The sequence below is a fragment of the Pecten maximus genome, chromosome 15 (genome assembly GCF_902652985.1).
Source record: "Pecten maximus chromosome 15, xPecMax1.1, whole genome shotgun sequence".
NCBI lineage: Eukaryota > Metazoa > Mollusca > Bivalvia > Pectinida > Pectinidae > Pecten > Pecten maximus.
Window position 1 is genome coordinate 25,231,679 of NC_047029.1, and position 19,381 is coordinate 25,251,059.

Sequence of the window (19,381 nt, forward strand, 5' to 3'; positions counted from 1 at the left end):
TTATATCTGTGTTTTTTACAGTTATCCCCCCTTTACACAGTATATCTGTGATTTTTACAGTTACCTCCCCCTTACACATATCTGTGATTTTTACAGTTACCTCCCCCTTACACATATCTGTGATTTCTACAATTACCTTCATCTTACACATCAAACCTGTTACTTCTGTCATGACTGAGTAACAAATACCATAACCCACAATCATCAACAAAGAGAAGATATCCTAACAAATACCATAACCCACAATCATCAACAAAGAGAACATATCCTAACAAATACCATAACCCACAATCATCAACAAAGAGAACATCTCCTAACAAATACCATAACCCACAATCATCAACAAAGAGAACATCTCCTAACAAATACCATAACCCACAATCATCAACAAAGAGAACATATCCTAACAAATACCATAACCCACAATCATCAACAAAGAGAACATATCCTAACAAATACCATAACCCACAATCATCAACAAAGAGAAGATATCCTAACAAATACCATAACCCACAATCATCAACAAAGAGAAGATATCCTAACAAATACCATAACCCACAATCATCAACAAAGAGAACATCTCCTAACAAATACCATAACCCACAATCATCAACAAAGAGAACATCTCCTAACAAATACCATAACCCACAATCATCAACAAAGAGAACATATCCTAACAAATACCATAACCCACAATCATCAACAAAGAGAACATATCCTAATAGCTAGAAGTTTGACATTGGCTTTGACCTTTAGACAGGAGGCCCCGACAGATTTGTTTTCTTCTAACCCTGAATGAAGTGCACTACTTGTGACTGTTAATTGTCTATTTGACAAATGGTTGTCACTTTAACTGATTGATGCTATGCAGCTGTAAAAGTTAGAAACTACAGAAAAAGCATGTTTAACTTTATAATTTCACACTTACAAAGCACATCTTGATCACCGGCTTTGATGTATTATTCAAGCTTTTTTAGTCCGATTTAAAATCAGGAAGAGATTAACCTCACATGGGGTATTTTCAATGTAAATCTTTCCATGTGATCAGGATTGATTTTGGACAGGTAGGAATCAGGAGATTAATTGCTGGTTAATGTTTGCACAAGCCATATAATCTTTTGAGAAGCTAACCAAAATATCCTCTATGTATTGTCATTCCCTATCTCATTTGTATATAGCAGTATTCATTGGAATTATATTTCAAAAGTGAGGTTTGGACATAAAAAAAATTGTGGTTATTTTTTGATAAATATTAACATTTCCTGCTATCATTTTCATGCAACACTTGAAAGAAATGTTTCTATGCAAGAATGGTTCATCTAATATCACTAAGATATACATATATGTACTTAGTGTAATGTTTATTCCACATATTAGATAATGAATGATGTTGTATTTATGATAATAGAAAAATTTACCTGTTGATAAATGTCCATAAATACATACTTTTGAATGTCTATCTTCTTAGATTTTGTAAAAATAGATTTTGAAATCAATTAAATATTTAAATTAATTCCTATATTAAAGTTACAAGGGGTGAAAGATTAACGAGCTCCCATTACCAATAGGGAGACAAAATTTAGCTAAAATCCTTATTACGAAAAGATAAACAACAACTTTGTTCTATGTCAAAGAGCAACACATAACATAACAAGGAAAATAATGTTTTCATTTCAGTTATACAATGCTCAAAAACAAAGAGATAAAAAAACAACCCTCCCTATAGTCACTTAACCCATATCTGAACGAGAAAGCTAGATTGATCTCCCTTCCTCTTTCTTCATGGCGCCTCGGAGCCTGCTGTCAGCTGATGGTCCACAGTTTGTGATGTTCATAACATCACTGTTTGGTTGTTAGTCAGTGAGCAACATATCATGTAACAAAAAATATATTTCAAAATAGAACTGCTTGTACAAGTGTACCGGAGCTCCTATAAGTCTCCGTAGTAAAATGATCTGGTTTGGTTTGGAATCATTTATTATCCTATTTACAGCTTATTAAAGTCATCTTAGAAATGTGACATATCGGAAGAAAAAATTCTGCTATGAAGAAATCATATTTAATTTACCAACCACTGACTTTACCAATATCTTGTATCAACCAACCAGATCTATAGGAACGGTGACATGCATGCTCTGCTGTCAATGCCAACACCGACTTTTCCAACAACTGACTCTCATGACATCCAGTAATATCAAGCAATAACCACCAGCATGGTGACAGTGCTCCATTGACATTGCTGACACTGACTTAACCGTCCACCGACTATAACAAAAACTGACTTTAACAACATCTTGTATCATCCGACAATATCCATCGCAACGGCGACTTGCTCTGCTGTCAATTGCAGATACTGACTTTACTGACATCCTGTATCATCTGACCGTATCCAAAGGAACAGCTACATGATCAATTGTCATTTCCAGCATTAACATAACTGACCATAGACTAAATAAACAGGGCACCACATGGGATTAATGTTTATATCTGTATAAACAGGGCACCACATGGAATTGATGTTTTGTCTGTATAAACAAGGTACCACATGAGATTAATGTTTATATCTGTATAAACAGGGCACCACATGGGATTGATGTTTTGTCCGTATAAACAGGGCACCACATGGGATTGATATTTAGTCTGTATAAACAAGGTACCACATGGGATTGATATTTTGTCTGTATAAACAAGGCACCACATGGGATTGATATTTTGTCTGTATAAACAAGGTACCACATGGGATTGATAGTATGTCTGTATAAACAGGGTACCACATGGGATTGATGTTTATGTCTGTATAAACAGGGCACCACATGGGATTGATGTTTATGTCTGTATAAACAGGGCACCACATGGGATTGATGTTTTATCTGTATAAACAAGGCACCACATGGGATTGATGTTTTGTCTGTATAAACAAGGCACCACATGGGATTGATGTTTTGTCTGTATAAACAGGGCACCACATGGGATTGATGTTTTGTCTGTATAAACAGGGCACCACATGGGATTGATGTTTTGTCTGTATAAACAGGGCACCACATGGGATTGATGTTTTGTCTGTATAAACAGGGCACCACATGGGATTGATGTTTTGTCTGTATAAACAGGGCACCACATGGGATTGATGTTTATATCTGTACAAACAGGGCACCGCATCGGATTAATGACTATGTATGTTTAAACAAGGCACCACATGGGATTGATGTTTTGTCCGTATAAACAGGGCACCACATGGGATTGATATTTAGTCTGTATAAACAAGGTACCACATGGGATTGATATTTTGTCTGTATAAACAAGGCACCACATGGGATTGATATTTTGTCTGTATAAACAAGGTACCACATGGGATTGATAGTTTGTCTGTATAAACAGGGTACCACATGGGATTGATGTTTATGTCTGTATAAACAGGGCACCACATGGGATTGATGTTTATGTCTGTATAAACAGGGCACCACATGGGATTGATGTTTTGTCTGTATAAACAAGGCACCACATGGGATTGATGTTTTGTCTGTATAAACAAGGCACCACATGGGATTGATGTTTTGTCTGTATAAACAGGGCACCACATGGGATTGATGTTTTGTCTGTATAAACAAGGCACCACATGGGATTGATGTTTTGTCTGTATAAACAGGGCACCACATGGGATTGATGTTTTGTCTGTATAAACAGGGCACCACATGGGATTGATGTTTTGTCTGTATAAACAGGGCACCACATGGGATTGATGTTTTGTCTGTATAAACAGGGCACCACATGGGATTGATGTTTTGTCTGTATAAACAGGGCACCACATGGGATTGATGTTTATATCTGTACAAACAGGGCACCGCATTGGATTAATGACTATGTATGTTTAAACAAGGCACCACATGGGATTGATGTTTTGTCTGTATAAACAGGGCACCAAATGGGATTAATGTTTTGTCTTCATAAACAGAGCACCACATGGGATTGATGTTTTGTCTGTATAAACAAGGCACCACATGGGATTGATGTTTATGTATGTTTAAACAAGGCACCACTCAGGTTTTATATTTTTTAACACTTACAGACAGCCAGGTATTCAGATTATGCAACCTGTATAATTAGAAAGTCGGAAATATCATGGAATTTTATTCTGGATTTCACCAGCATGTTATCTAGTCAGGTAACATCTTTAATCATACCTGAACTACTTAATGGCCCATTTACACCTTTCCAATCCAGATTATTAAATTATAAAAGGAACTTTTGCTAGCTGTGAAAGAATCCATATGTACTATTATTGTACGATCGATGATAATTAAAAAGCTTCATCCCGATGCCAAGTGATGGTTTCAAAATATGTTGGCTCAAAACTAACACGAAAATAAACAATAATTTTCCATTAAGTGGTTTACAAACCACCAGGAGATTATTCAACTTTGTGTTTTGACCGAAAAAATAGCCAGACGGACAGGAACACCCAAGGTCATAGTGACCTTGAAAGTCTCAACAGAAACATCTCAACAGAAACATCACTCTACTTAACTTGTTACCCAATACATGTTTGGCTTTCTGGCTGACTTCAATTAACCACAGGTTCTAAGCTTGAGTTGTAATTAAAGTATCGGTAGTAACCTAAACTGAACATCTCAAGTACTCATCAAAGGCATCATGTTTCTCAGCATTTCTGATTGTTTTACTTATTTGATTAGAAACTACATTCAAATTTCAAATCTTCAAACTTTCAGACATTACCAACAAATTCAAGAATGAATCAAAAAGAAACATTGTTTGTAAATACAACATCATTAAGCTGACTATTCTCGCAGAAAAGCCCAGGTCATGGTAATGTTTAAAGCCTTGTTAACAGTAAAACTGGTCCAAGTGTCTGTATACATGTACATTATCATTAGAGCTCAACAGAGAGCATTGATAGATTCAGTGAATACTTTTAATGTTTATACCCATCAACATTACAGTACCATTATCTAAATCACTGTATCTGTGGAAGAAAATGTTGCCTTTCCTTCACACCATTAATCTGGGAGCTAACCTTACTCATCAGAAAATGATTTGTTAGCTTACAATAACATATTAATGAAATCTTTGAAAGAACCTATTCTTATAAATCTTCAAATTAAGACTTCATTAGATACTGGTTGTCATTTGTCTTCAAAATATATGCTAAATGTCCTAATTAAATTGATAATTCACAAGCCATATACTTGGTTAAAAATTTCAATGAACCTTTTCAGAACTGACAGGGCTTTAAGGACACAAGTCCAGAGCATGGTAAACAAAGATGTTATGTCAGCTTAATAGAATATTACCTAAGAGTTAAAACTGAAATTTTAATAACAGATCCAACAAGTTATTTTTATATATCATACTTTCAGGAAATAAATAATAGTTGAATATTTTTTTAGTCTATTTTTTCTATAGATTTTTCATTTGTTTATTTATTATTGAAACAAACATGACAGCAACATGAAGCTAATAAGACATTTTTATTTGCACCAAAGCATCAAGCTGTCATTTCATAAGTTTGAAATTTATTAAGCTCATTAACTATATATGGATGACGGTTTCTAGCTAAAATGAGAAGAATTTTTTAATGGTTTTATCTAAATACCAAACATGTGTATATGACAACCTGTTTTATTATTCTGTATTGATTTTAGTTGATGTACTATCTTTTCATCACAGTGACAGTAAAATCTGCTAACCAGATGTACCTCAGCTACCCAGATAGAGATATCCAGAGGTCTCTCTTAGATAACAGTTCAACAGTATTGTTATCTACATTCTCAATCTACTACCTTAATCACTTACCAACACCACCCTCTTATAATCAGCTTAGAACTCATTAACTCTGTATCATCATTTTCATCTGGAATCTTTATTCATGACTATCATTAACATTTCTTGTCTTTTTTGTAAAAGTTGTGATTTTTTTTCTTCAAAATCTCCTCTTGATGAAATATCAACATCATTTAAACTCTTAAAAAAACTGAAATTGTATAGTGAATTTTATTGATTGTTTCCACAGTCACAACTTTAAAACATAATATTTTTTTTTCATGGAAATAAAAAAAAAACGGAAAAAGAAACACCAACCTGTCGAAGTTGTCCATCCCGTACCACTTGGTGGGGGTTAGAATGTGACCTCACCCGACCCCTTGGGGGAAGGGGCTGTTCAAACACATTATCATTGGTACTACAATCCGTTACTGTGAATGTAAACACAGGTGGCATATCTCCGGATCTAACTTGAACCGGCTTCAGATGCCCAGCTATCTTGCCTATGGTAGAGTTACTACTACTCACAGACATAGCTAACACACTGAGCTCACACGATGATGTACTCCTCTCTCCAACACAAACACGCTAACACGCACAGCCACTGAACCAGTAGATGTCCGGGTAGTCCCCACTGGTGTTGTCCTCCGTTCTTACTATTACAACAGATTCCTCTCTGTGACTATGAAGACCTGGAGTAGCCAAATCAACACAGATCTATAGCTCCATAGACTGACATCAAAACAAATTTAAATATTGGGCACTTTTCACTCTACACTAGTAAGTTTTGAGTGATCGGCTGTAGAAAAAAAATGCCACGTGGGCTAATGTCCTTTGAGTTTGTCCAGATTTAATGTCCCAGCACCCTGTAATACTTAATCTATAGCTCCTGTGAATGGTTTTATAATCCGTGACGACTATCAACGACCATATTCAAAAGAGCATTGCAGACTTAGTACTGATTTGAATACCAGTGTAGAATAACAGGATAATTTAATCCTATTGTCTTTACCAAAGGGGAAATGTAGATTGAGGTCGACATCAACCTATATATACATAAATGTATGGCCAGGTGAATTCAGCTGTAGCTAACTCATAGGCAGTCATGGGCGATCAAGTATGACAATATCAAATCTGGTCTTTTTCTGCTTCATCCAAAAGAAGGGTGATCTGGAGATCAGCATGATACAACCTGCACCATTGTGTCCTTAATCTGGAGCTACAGATAGTCTATATGGCCTTGTGGAATTAAGTATGTAAGCTTTATCTGTACTTGTACAGACAGTCAAAGTGACATTAATCGGGGCTCCAGATGAAAACTTTTTCACTATCATTTCCATGTAATTTCTCACCTATGAGGTAAACATGGTTTAATTACAATTTGCATTCAATAACTCCATAAATTAAAATCTTTATTGGTGAAGTTGGATGAATTCTTAATATCGCACATATCATTTGGATTTAAGCTTATCCAACATGCTTATACAGGATATTTATCATGGGGCCCAGAAATGAAGTTTCTTGTCATCTAGGTGTTAAAGCCTAAATCACTCATGCATGACAATATCACATGGGCTGTCATTTCATGCGTCATAAGATGTCAGGTCAAGTCATCAAGAATTTTCTTTTAGTGATTATACTGTCAAAGAGACAGAAAACAGCTGCTTATATTGCAAGGTCAAGATCATACCAAATGAAACTTGCTGATGCAAGACTGCAGTTTAAATTAGCACAGACTCAGCAGCCATTTCATACAGATTGAGATCAACTTTGTTTTTATAATGATCGATTGAATAAAGGGTATAATTCAAAATCTGTGATGAACATGAAGTATCAGACAATTTATCAGGTCTCTAACAAGAGCGATTGCTTAACCTGGTGTCCGGATTCATACACATCAATCTTCATATGTGACTTAAGAATTTTCAGAATTTTTTTTTTTTTTTTTATAAAGCTCAATTAGTATGTTGAATATTACCATTTTTATTCGATAGTTTTTTCATCACAAATGTTTTTTCAGCTTCTACATGATGTATATCTCATATCCAAGAGGGATCATTGCATCCACCAATGAATGTACCCACAAAATCATGTACCCACAAAATCATGTACCCCCACAAAATCATGTACCCACAAAATCATGTACCCACAAAATCATGTACCCACAAAATCATGTACCTACAACTCATGAACCCACAAAATCATGAACCCACAAAATCATGTACCCACAAAATCATGTACCCACAAATCATGAACCCACAAAATCATGTACCCACAAAATCATATACCCACAAAATCATGTACCCACAAAATCATGTACCTACAAATGCATGTACCCACAAAATCATGTACCCACAAAAACATGAACCCACAAATCATGAACCCACAAAATCATGTACCCACAAAATCATGAACCCACAAATTCATGTACCCACAAAATCATGTACCTACAAATTCATGTACCCACAAAATCATGTACACACAAATTCATGTACCCACAAAATCATGTACACAAAAATTCATGTACCCACAAATTCATGTACCCACAAATTCATGTACCCACAAAATCATATACCTATACAAATTCACGTACCCACAAAATCATGTATCCATAAATGCATGTACCCACAAATTCATGTACCCATAAATGCATGTACCCACAAATTCATATACCCATAAATGCATGTATCCATAAATGCATGTACCCACAAATTCATATACCCATAATTGCATGTACCCACAAATTCATGTACCCACAAAATATGTTTCTAACAACAATGAAGCGACTATTTGATAGGATAGGGAAAATGAAACATCTATAGACCTGGATTCGAACCCTGGACCTCCAAACTCAAAACGGATGCTCTATTACAGTTTTAGCTATCTGGATAGGGGTGTTCACTTTCTCTACGTTCCTCTATAGTTAAGAAAGTTTTCGACACCAAAGACACACACAAGACCTTACACTATCTTCCTTGTGTATATTTAGTTGGGCAGTAAATGTAATGGGACAGGAAATATAGAAAAAAACAGACCAGGACTCAAAACTTGGACCTTCCTACTCTAAACATCAATGCTCTGACCACTTGAGTTAATCCTGGCCACCAGCATTGAGCACAGTCCAGTTCTACAACCACAAATATTTCTGGTTCTAAAGTATCTGGCTAACATTCAAGGGATCGTAGCTCTGCTGCATAATACATATGATAATATAATGCTACTGGTATACCCAGGTAACAATTCACGAAGATACAAAGTACAGCTATTGTTGTACTTCAGTTATTCTGTACTTGTTGGATACAAATCAATAATCCGATGAATTGAGCCTTTCTGTTTCCAAGTTTCACATTATCTAGCATGTTATAAAATGTTTCAATCACTTACATTACAAAAATATACTGCAGGAAATAAATTTGCAAATGCAAGAATTGAGTCATGAGTCAGATCGTCAGTGTTTAAGTGTCAATGTTGTCCATAGAGAAATAAATATTTTATACAACATTGTGTCACTGTTGTCCACAGAGAAATAAATATTTTATACAGCATCAACGTTTTGTTTAAACTGACTTTACAACAAATCTGAGCATGATATTCCGAATCCTGAGAAGAGGAATATTCATCTGACAAAAACAAATGTCATTTTTCATATTCCAGGCACATAACAGATTTCTACAGAGAATATTTAGATTGACAAGGCAGTTTCATAATATTACCAGAAAGAAGTGGCATTGTTGAAATGACTTCATGCTCTCTAAGATGATGTTATAATCATCATCCAAGTAATGGCAACAGTAAACCTTCAAATTGCCTATCCAAAACATCAGATACAATATTACAATATCTTTTGAATTAAATTTGAATCTTCATACATTGGCAGATAAGTGCTGTGTTGGTTCCCTGACAAACATTTATCAATTGATACTGTACAGATGCGTTTTTTTGGCAGTAAGAAATTTTTTGGGATTTTTACCTTGGAAGTATATATTTTAAATGATGATTGCACTAGTTGCTGTTTCTGTACATTGCTTTCCATTCATTATTTTGTGTTAAATTTGAGTCCATCAAAACAAACATGTTTACAATATGAAAGTTATAGTCAATATGAATGATGAAGCTTTACAGGGAAAATATATCCTATGAAACACTAGTTGTAGGTTCTAGGTGCATTTTGATAGGCCTCGAATGTGTACTTAAATGTGGTATCCACCAGCTACTACAGTGAGATCCTGTCATAAATTGTCCTTAACTGACCATAGCTGCTTTGACAGTGAATAATACAAAACCACCAAAACCCCTGCCTCTAAAAAACTTGGACAGAAAAGACATTGCAAGGTTTCAACATAGCAGCTTTCAAAGAAAGTCAAAATAATCTAACAAATTTTACAAATGTTCATTCCAGTATGAAAAAGGCCAAAATCATAACCTTAGTCTTTTCGTTTTCAAAGCCAATCGGTTATGAACAGTCAAAGGTGGCATGAAAAATGGACAATTATCAAGGTCACCAAAATCATTGGCTTAGCTAGGTGATCAAATGTCAATCACCTAGCTGACTTGCGTTAATTTCATTTCATGATTAATTTTATTTTCGTAACAATTAGACAAAAGTTTTTACAAACCAATAAAAACATTTAATCCCTCCACACGATGGCCACGTGGACACAATAACAATCCTTTATGGGAATCTAAACTGTTAACATTTTCAGACCCGATCTGATAACATTTGATTACTGCCATAATAAAAACAGATTAAGAGATATACTGGGTTATACTATATATAATTCTAATCTAAAATACACAACATGTGCCAGAATGCCACCTGAGCATATAGCATTATAAGGATTCAACTTTAAAGTTCAGCAGTTATATATATATAACGGACAGCTTATAAATCTGTTACCTTTACAAATTTATTTTGTACCCACTTGACAGATCAGATAAGTAACTGTGTATTATAGTTACAATGAATGGCCACTTAACTGCATAATGTCCTGCGTGCTCCACATACAATTGCGTCACAGGGAGTCATTGTAACAAGATTTTTTTATAATAATTGGAGGCTCCCGAGGAATCCTCCACAGGTGAGATATAGTGAGGCTCCCAAAGGGACATCATAAGTATGATACGAATTTGAGGTTCAAAATGATGCGCCCCACAGGTTAGCTGTTGTGCAGACACTATCATTAATATATATGGTTAATATTAAATGTTGTTTGGACCTCATGATCGTACGACTTTAGCTGTTTGAGGACATTGGTGTCATCCTTAATGGCTTTGTACAGTACACCAAGGTCATATGACCAATTACCTGTTGTGACGTCATCATTTTACTGCATCCTTTAGATGCATTTTGTGTGGACATCGGTGTCATATAACCTTAAAGATGGTCATTGCCCATGTGATAAAACATCGAGAAATACCAAATTTCATATATAAATACATTTTTCCTTCAGATGTCCATTCCTTCTTTCACGGACAGTCTTATGTTCAGCTTGAGCAGGAAAATACTTTCCTAGAAATAGCCCTAACCAAAGGCTGCATTTGAACAAGTGATGCAATAACAAGCAAAGATCAAATGTTTAATATAGTTTTTTATAGAACGTTTAATTATCTTAACAATAACTTTGTTCAATTGAATCAGAAAATTGTAATTTGCTTTGGTGGTGACTGCCTTTAACAGCTTCGTGGATACCATGCATGGTCATTTAACCAATTAACTGTTGTGTGACGTTGTTGTTTGGACACTGTTGTCATACGACCTTGTGTGGTCACTATCACTGAACACCATTATCATATGACAATAGCGTGTCCTATTCGGCTCATTCACCCGTTAAAACTCGGTGATGAATTGTGCTGGAAGTTCTGTAGAGTGGCGTTATATATAGAAAGGGAATTTATCAATGGAAACCATCATCCCACAGCAACGACTAGTCAAAAAACGCTCTGGATAGTCTGTCATAATCCATTCACACTAACAACAGTAGAGTACATTATACTCATAAGTTCAATATATGTTTATGATGAATGAACAATGAGCCAAAGTAATCTGTGTAAGGTGCCCCTGGCTAAATCTCTATTGTAAAACCAGAATGTTGTGTAATATAAGTAATAAAATAATCCAATATAAGCATACTATATAACCTACACTGACCTGTAATCTTAATCAATACTTATGAATAATCAATTGACTTACAATGTCAATGCTCTCCCCCAGAATACCCAACATTGCGTCTAATTGCATGGTCAGCTATTTTATTACAACCAGCAAACTACTGACCTTCAATGCAGGAATTGAGAGACCTACTGACCTTCAATGAAGGAATTGAGAGAACTACTGACCTTCAATGCAGGAATTGAGAGAACTACTAACCTTCAATGCAGGAATTGAGAGAACTACTGACCTTCAATGAAGGAATTGAGAGAACTACTGACCTTAAACTGAAGGAATTGAGAGAACTACTGACCTTAAATAAAGGAATTGAGAGAACTACTGATCTTCAATGCAGGAATTGAGAGAACCACTGACCTTCAATGAAGGAATTGAGAGAACTACTGACCTTCAATGAAGGAATTGAGAGAACTACTGACCTTCAATGCAGGAATTGAGAGAACTACTGACCTTCAATGAAGGAATTGAGAGAACTACTGACCTTCAATGCAGGAATTGAGAGAACTACTAACCTTCAATGCAGGAATTGAGAGAACTACTGACCTTAAATGAAGGAATTGAGAGAACTACTGACCTTCAATGCAGGAATTGAGAGATTACTACTGACCTTCAATGCAGGAATTGAGAGAACTACTGACCTTCAATGCAGGAATTGAGAGAACTACTAACCTTCAATGCAGGAATTAAGAGAACTACTGACCTTAAATGAAGGAATTAAGAGAACTACTGACCTTCAATGCAGGAATTGAGAGATTACTACTGACCTTCAATGCAGGAATTGAGAGAACTACTGACCTTCAATGCAGGAATTGAGAGAACTACTGACCTTCAATGCAGGAATTGAGAGAACTACTAACCTTCAATGCAGGAATTAAGAGAACTACTGACCTTAAATGAAGGAATTAAGAGAACAACTGACCTTCAATGCAGGAATTGAGAGATTACTACTGACCTTCAATGCAGGAATTGAGAGAACTACTGACCTTCAATGCAGGAATTGAGAGAACTACTAACCTTCAATGCAGGAATTGAGAGAACCACTGACCTTCAATGAAGGAATTGAGAGAACCACTGACCTTAAAGCTGACAGTGCAAGTTAAAAAGCATCCAATTGAAATTAAAAAAAAAAATACATGTACAGATTTCCAAAAATCGTTTCTGAGACATCCCCCACTTATGGTAGTGTCGTATCTAAGGACGGGCAGACATTTTTCCTTTTTTGTTATGCGTGGATACAACCAAGCTGCCGCTGCTATAAAAAGAACGTGCTTCGTCACACTCGCATTCACTCTAACCTCAGGTGTTCACGGTGACACACCTGTATCTTCTACACTATATCTGTACACCACGTGACCTACGACTGTATTCGCGAACGACACCAAACAGAAGCACTTACCTGTAACTTGAGCAGAAAGATGGTCAGTGTCTCTCAATTATCTTTCAAATCTTGTTGGAAATAAAGTCTCCAAATAAATACTTGAAAATGCATAACGAATTAATCCCAAATACTCTATCCATCTTCTCACGTGTTTTTCGTGGGTGCAGCCATTTTCATAACAAGTAAACAGTCCGAGGAGTTCCGATTTTTACTCGTATCCTACACTAGCACTCCTCGGATGTTTTCCTATTGTCTACACTACACTAGGGCTGTTGTGCGGTTTTATCACGTTTTAATTGCGTTATGGCACGTGCACAAATAATACGAAGACACGGAAAATATTTCGATGGAAACTATGGATATAATGATGTAATAGTTGTAAAGTTGTTCTTGCTGCATATCCCACTGGAAAGACTCCGGTAGGAATTTACTCATATTTACTCTGTTTATAATTTCATTAGGTGCATGTTTTGTTGGGGCCCAAATTGTTTGTGTTGTCGATACTCTCTTTTCTTTCTTTTATTGTAAAATAAAATATATATGTATATATAAAAAGTTAACTCTTCAAATTCCGTATTCAAGTTCCGTAATGTGAACAAAAACTAATTTGCGTTTGTATTGAGAATTTATACTATGTATAATGGAGAGATGTGTCGCTATGCACATGTATTGATAGACGAGGGGCCGCGGTGGCCGAGTGGTTAAGGTGTCCCGACACTTTATCACTAGCCCTCCACCTCTGGGTTGCGAGTTCGAAACCTACGTGGGGCAGTTGCCAGGTACTGACCGTAGGCTGGTGGTTTTTCTCCGGGTACTCCGGCTTTCCTCCACCACCAAAACCTGGCACGTCCTTAAATGACCCAGGCTGTTAATAGGACGTTAAACAAAAACAAACCAAAAGTATCGATAGACTGATACTTGTCTCAATGGACGCACACGCTTTTATAGCGGCTCGTATCTACGCATAACAAAAAACAAAAATGTCTGCCCGTCCTTAGATACGACACAACCATAATTGGGGGATGTCTCGGAAACGATTTTTGGAAATCTGTACATGTATTTTTTTTTTTTAATCTCAATTGGATGCTTTTTAACTTGCACTGTCAGCTTTAAATGAAGGAATTGAGAGAACTACTAACCTTCAATGCAGGAATTGAGAGAACTACTAACCTTCAATGCAGGAATTGAGAGAACTATACTGACCTTCAATGCAGGAATTGAGAGAACTACTAACCTTCAATGAAGGAATTGAGAGAACTACTGACCTTAAACTGAAGGAATTGAGAGAACTACTAACCTTCAATGAAGGAATTGAGAGAACTACTGACCTTCAATGCAGGAATTGAGAGAACTACTGACCTTAAATGAAGGAATTGAGAGCCATAAACAAATCAAACATTTGGAAAACAGGAGACAGCATGTATCAGATGTACATAAAGGTTCTTTAGGTTTGGTATTTATATCAACTCCGATGAACTGGAAAAGGGCAAAGTCGCAAAACACAATAAAACTGGAATAGGCACATCAGGGCTCCGATAAACCACTCGTCCACTCGTCTTGCCCGGGTCAAAACAGTCAAGTGCCGAGTGAACTGTTGGGTCAGACTCGTCCTAGTGCCGAGCAAAAGTTTAGACCACACAGTCTGTGTCGAATTGTTACTAATCCAAAGACATTTAAAAAAAAAAAATTTTAATATCATGTCGATAAGATGAACCATACACATACCTTAGGCTACCGTGACATGTGTTTACAAATGACTTCACTAGTACGGACCGGGTCGTTCAAACGCTTGTAATTTACTAAAGCATGCGTCTGATAATAAAGCATCAAAGAGATGCTGTTAACAAACCAGTGCGCATGCGGGCGTTTCTTCACAACTTCCTTTACAACAACGAGCGAGCGACTCGTTGATTTCTTTTTCAAAACAATCACTGACGAACGTTAAATGACGGTAATGAGGAAGTCCGACAAACTAGAGATTTGAGATTTGAGACTAGAGAAAGTGTTTGGTTTAGGTTGGTTTGATTCATTTAACAGATGGACTGCCTCCTGTGCGTGCGATATGCATGATTGTGTGTGGCGAGTGCGTATGTGTTTTTTGAGGTTGCAGCGTATTCCTGTTTAGTTTCTTTACGACTCAAGTGAGGGCGAAAGGTGAAGGGTAATTCCATAAAGAATAGATGACGAAATACGACATTTAATATATCATGAACTGACTACTACTATAATATAAGAGGCTGCTGGTCGGCCCTTTTTCTATCGGAAATGATTTTGCCGACTGCGCTGTGTACATGTAAAACCTATAACATTGTTGGAGTATCACGAACTGTTAATATTGTACAGAGTGCCCCAATCTTGCAGATACTCAGTTGACACTTTTTATAGGTACTGGTTCTATGAGATTAAAAACTTACAAAAGATAATTTTGTGATGTTTTCTTTCTTCTATAACTAAATATATTATTAAGACATGATAAGATGTATGCACTCACACAAGGACATACAATATAAAAGTCTTAACTTAAAACAAGATGAAATCACAAGTTAGCTATTTGGTGCCAAGTGGATTTCAAATAGTGCCGAGTGCTTGTACTATTGTTACTAGGCACAGTGCCTAGTTGTTCTAAAAATTCTATCTGAGCCCTGCACATCATTCGGTGCTGCATCCTAAAAGTATTTTCTCCAGACAAATTTAAGGTGACAAAGGATTATTGTAGCCATTTCTTAGCCTGGGAGATTACAGTTTCATTTTTTCTATACTTCTTCTTTTTGCCATTTTCTGGCTTCAAGGTCTGTAATCCTTCATTAATTAGGTAAAAAACTTTACTCATTAATGTTCATATACTTTGTAGATTAACTGCATGATTTTTTTTTTATTTCTCTTCTGCTACATTTGGTCAGTTTTCATAATAAAATGAAAAATATATTGTATAAATGCTTGTTCATAAAAGAATTTTCAAGTCATTTGGTTTTAACTGCCAAATTAAATGGAACAATTATGACCACTCTAATAGTGAATATTGTAAATCTATAAGGATTTTTCTATTGTATTATAAGGAAATGTATAGACACAACAGTTTTAATAAATAGTTGTTTGATCATATATACTGTGTGCTTGCTAGCTTGCTTTTTAACCATGTAAACTGAAGCCAAGGACATTTTGAGACAATATTTTCATAGCAGCTCTGGTACCTGGCTACAACTTACTGCACAACATATGGGAGACCTGTCATACATTGCTATCCAGAATCTAATTGGGGTGAATTGTCTTGCCCAAAGACACAACCACTGATACTGAGGACAGCGTGGTTTGTGATATCAGCTTCATACCACAAACACAAACTGTCCCCGAAGGGATCAAGCCACAAAACCTCTGACCTTCACCCCAGACTGGCTGACTTTAGTCTGATTCTCTTAGTGTACTGAGATAATCACACCCTCAGCATGAAGTTTGAGCAAATTAAGGTACAAAAAAGTTCAGTATTTGTATCATTCATTTGATAGGTATCATCTGTAAGAGATATAATAATATTGCAGAACAATGTCAGTGACTATCTGTGAATTTACCTGGGTATTAAAACAAGCTTACGGACATACATATTTCTACGTAGGGTATGCCTATGTAGAAATATGATATTATTCCTGGACTTCCCAGTTGACAATAAAACCCTCATATAAGAGGTTATTGAATGAATTATATTTGGTAGAGCTTACATGAAAAAAAATTTTCAACAAATATCTGAAGTATTTTTGGACATGGACTGCCAGAAATAGTTATCAATTATCTGTTTAATAGCTGAGACATATTGTCCATTTTATGATGACATCACCAGGATCAATCATATTCTAACCAATGAAAAACTTTGAGGTATTGATAAACCTTTCCGTGTCACTATAATACAACTCTAAAAACTCATCATTCACAAATTTAAAGATATTTCTAAATCAGCAAATTATGTCAGAAGAGGTAAGTTTTTGAAATAAAATATTGGAGAAAAAGTGATTTACAGTATACTGAACAGATTTCTGACAGATCCATTACAGATCTTGAACTGTCAGACTTCCTACTGCTTAAACCATTCACCCAGTAGCAACGATATGACTCGATATGACTGCATGTGATGCTGAATTCTACATGTGATCATCATTGGCGCTGTGACCATTGAATGATCCATATCAGTTAAATGAAAGACTGATCTTTTCTCTTCTTTTCCCTTAGTTGTCATCCATTTAGTTCTTTCAATCGAACTTGCATGCACATCTGGAGACCAAGGGGAACCTCCACATTTAAATTTGAGAAAGACTCATAATGGCCTTTTAGTACTTAAGTGTTGTTCATGAAACATCAATTGTCAAAACCCAAGATGGCTGCCTGATGGCCATGTTGTTGTCAGGTTGGTCATATACAGGAATATGCATTACTAGGGATCAAGGGGAACCTACATATGAAATTTGCAAAAATAGCTGTAGCAAACTTCAATTGTCAAAATCAAAGATGGCCGCTTGTCAGCCATGTTGTTTTCCAATCAGAAGAGCAATGCATGAATATGCACAACTATAGGAACCAAGGGGAACCTACATATGAAATTCGAGAACGATCCCTTCAGTTCTTTCTGAGAACAAGCGTTAACAAACTTCAATTGTTGAGATCCAAAATGGCTGCCTGTCAGCCATGTTGCTTTTCGATCATTCCCAAAATGCCATATGCACAACAAGGGACCAAGGGTAACCTACACATGAAATCTGCGAACGATCATTTTGGTTTTTTCTGAGAAATAGCAATAACAAGAATTGTTTACGGACAGACAGATGGACGGACCAATTTTTGGATGGTGATTTGATGATAGTGGTCTAAAAAATTTCAGCTCTTCACATATGTTTTCAAAAGACATTGAAATCTTGTTTTTTTTTCTTTCACTGGACCGTGTGTCTGTTAGGAGCCTCAATACATCCCTATCAAACTGAGTAAATCCCTTTAAGATATATATCTGTTTACATAAACCTCTAGGATTAACTTTAAAGGTCAATGGTTGTTCACGACAATCATTATCAGTCTCCTGCAGACTGATAACCCTTCATAGATCATATGTTATCACAAGCTATGTTACTGCTGTTTAAAAAGTTTTATCATTTTATCATTTTAAATGATACACGTAATAAGATTGTTTATCCATCGGCAAGAGATTCTGTGGAACTCATGTCATACACTAATCAGATTTCATAAGGTGTGCTAGATGATTATGTATATAATCACAATTATTATTCAATTTCATACGACAATCAAGGTAGGAAAGGAAATTAATGCATACTTTAACCTTTCATATTGCAATATTTTTGCCTTTTGAACTAAACTTTCCATTTGCAACAAATTTTCATATTGATACAATGACCTTGACATTAGGCCTCAAGACCTTAAGAGCCATCACTGCAAGTAGATATGCACTTTTAACTCACAGCAATGATTGTTGCACAGGACAGACGGTCTTACTGACAAAAAGACAATTACAATATTCCCGTCCTCATGATTGGGAGGATAATAGCAGCCCCAGAGTATAACATAATTCAATTTGACACAAAGTAGGGGTGAGAATTATTGCAGGATCAGGATATAGCACTTGTTCACATTTTACAGAGCTGCAATGGGCTTAATTTCAGATAAATATATATACAGTCGAATCTGTATTAAGCGACCACTCAAGGGAAGTTGAAAAACGGCCTCTTAATGGAGAGTAGTCTCTTAATAGAGATGGTATCTTAAATTTAATAAATGTTCATAAGCTTTTTATTCACTTTATAAATTGGCAATAATGATGTATAATATATATGAAAAATGAACCACCACTTTGAATAAAACAAAACAATTTTTTTTTTTTTTTTTTTTTTTATAATTATTACTGCATGTGCTAATTTTTCATCATTAAATGTATTTTTTGAAATTCTTTCAGCATAGCAAAATACATCGATTTAACATGAGAAATATATTTCATTGGTTAATTAGATTACTTTCAAATTATTTATATATATTTTTTTAATTCCTGAAATCTTGGTCCGGATATTCGC

General features: G+C 35.7%; 1 protein-coding gene across 3 annotated transcripts in view; it reads right to left on the minus strand.

Annotated features, from left to right (window-relative positions):
- The window catches only part of LOC117343834 (5'-AMP-activated protein kinase subunit gamma-1-like), a 343,598-nt gene that overhangs the window by 288,245 nt on the left and 35,972 nt on the right, over positions 1-19,381 (minus strand). For 2 of the 3 annotated variants that reach the window (XR_004536086.1, XM_033906356.1), the window contains exon 1: positions 6,097-6,327. The exons of the other annotated variant lie outside the window; for it this stretch is intronic. Coding sequence is in view for 1 of the 2 variants with exons in the window: in XM_033906356.1 (XP_033762247.1) it covers positions 6,097-6,312 (216 nt within the window). In the remaining variant the exon portion in view is untranslated. Of the gene's footprint in view, positions 1-6,096; positions 6,328-19,381 lie in introns of those variants that run through there. 3 annotated transcript variants of the gene reach the window in all.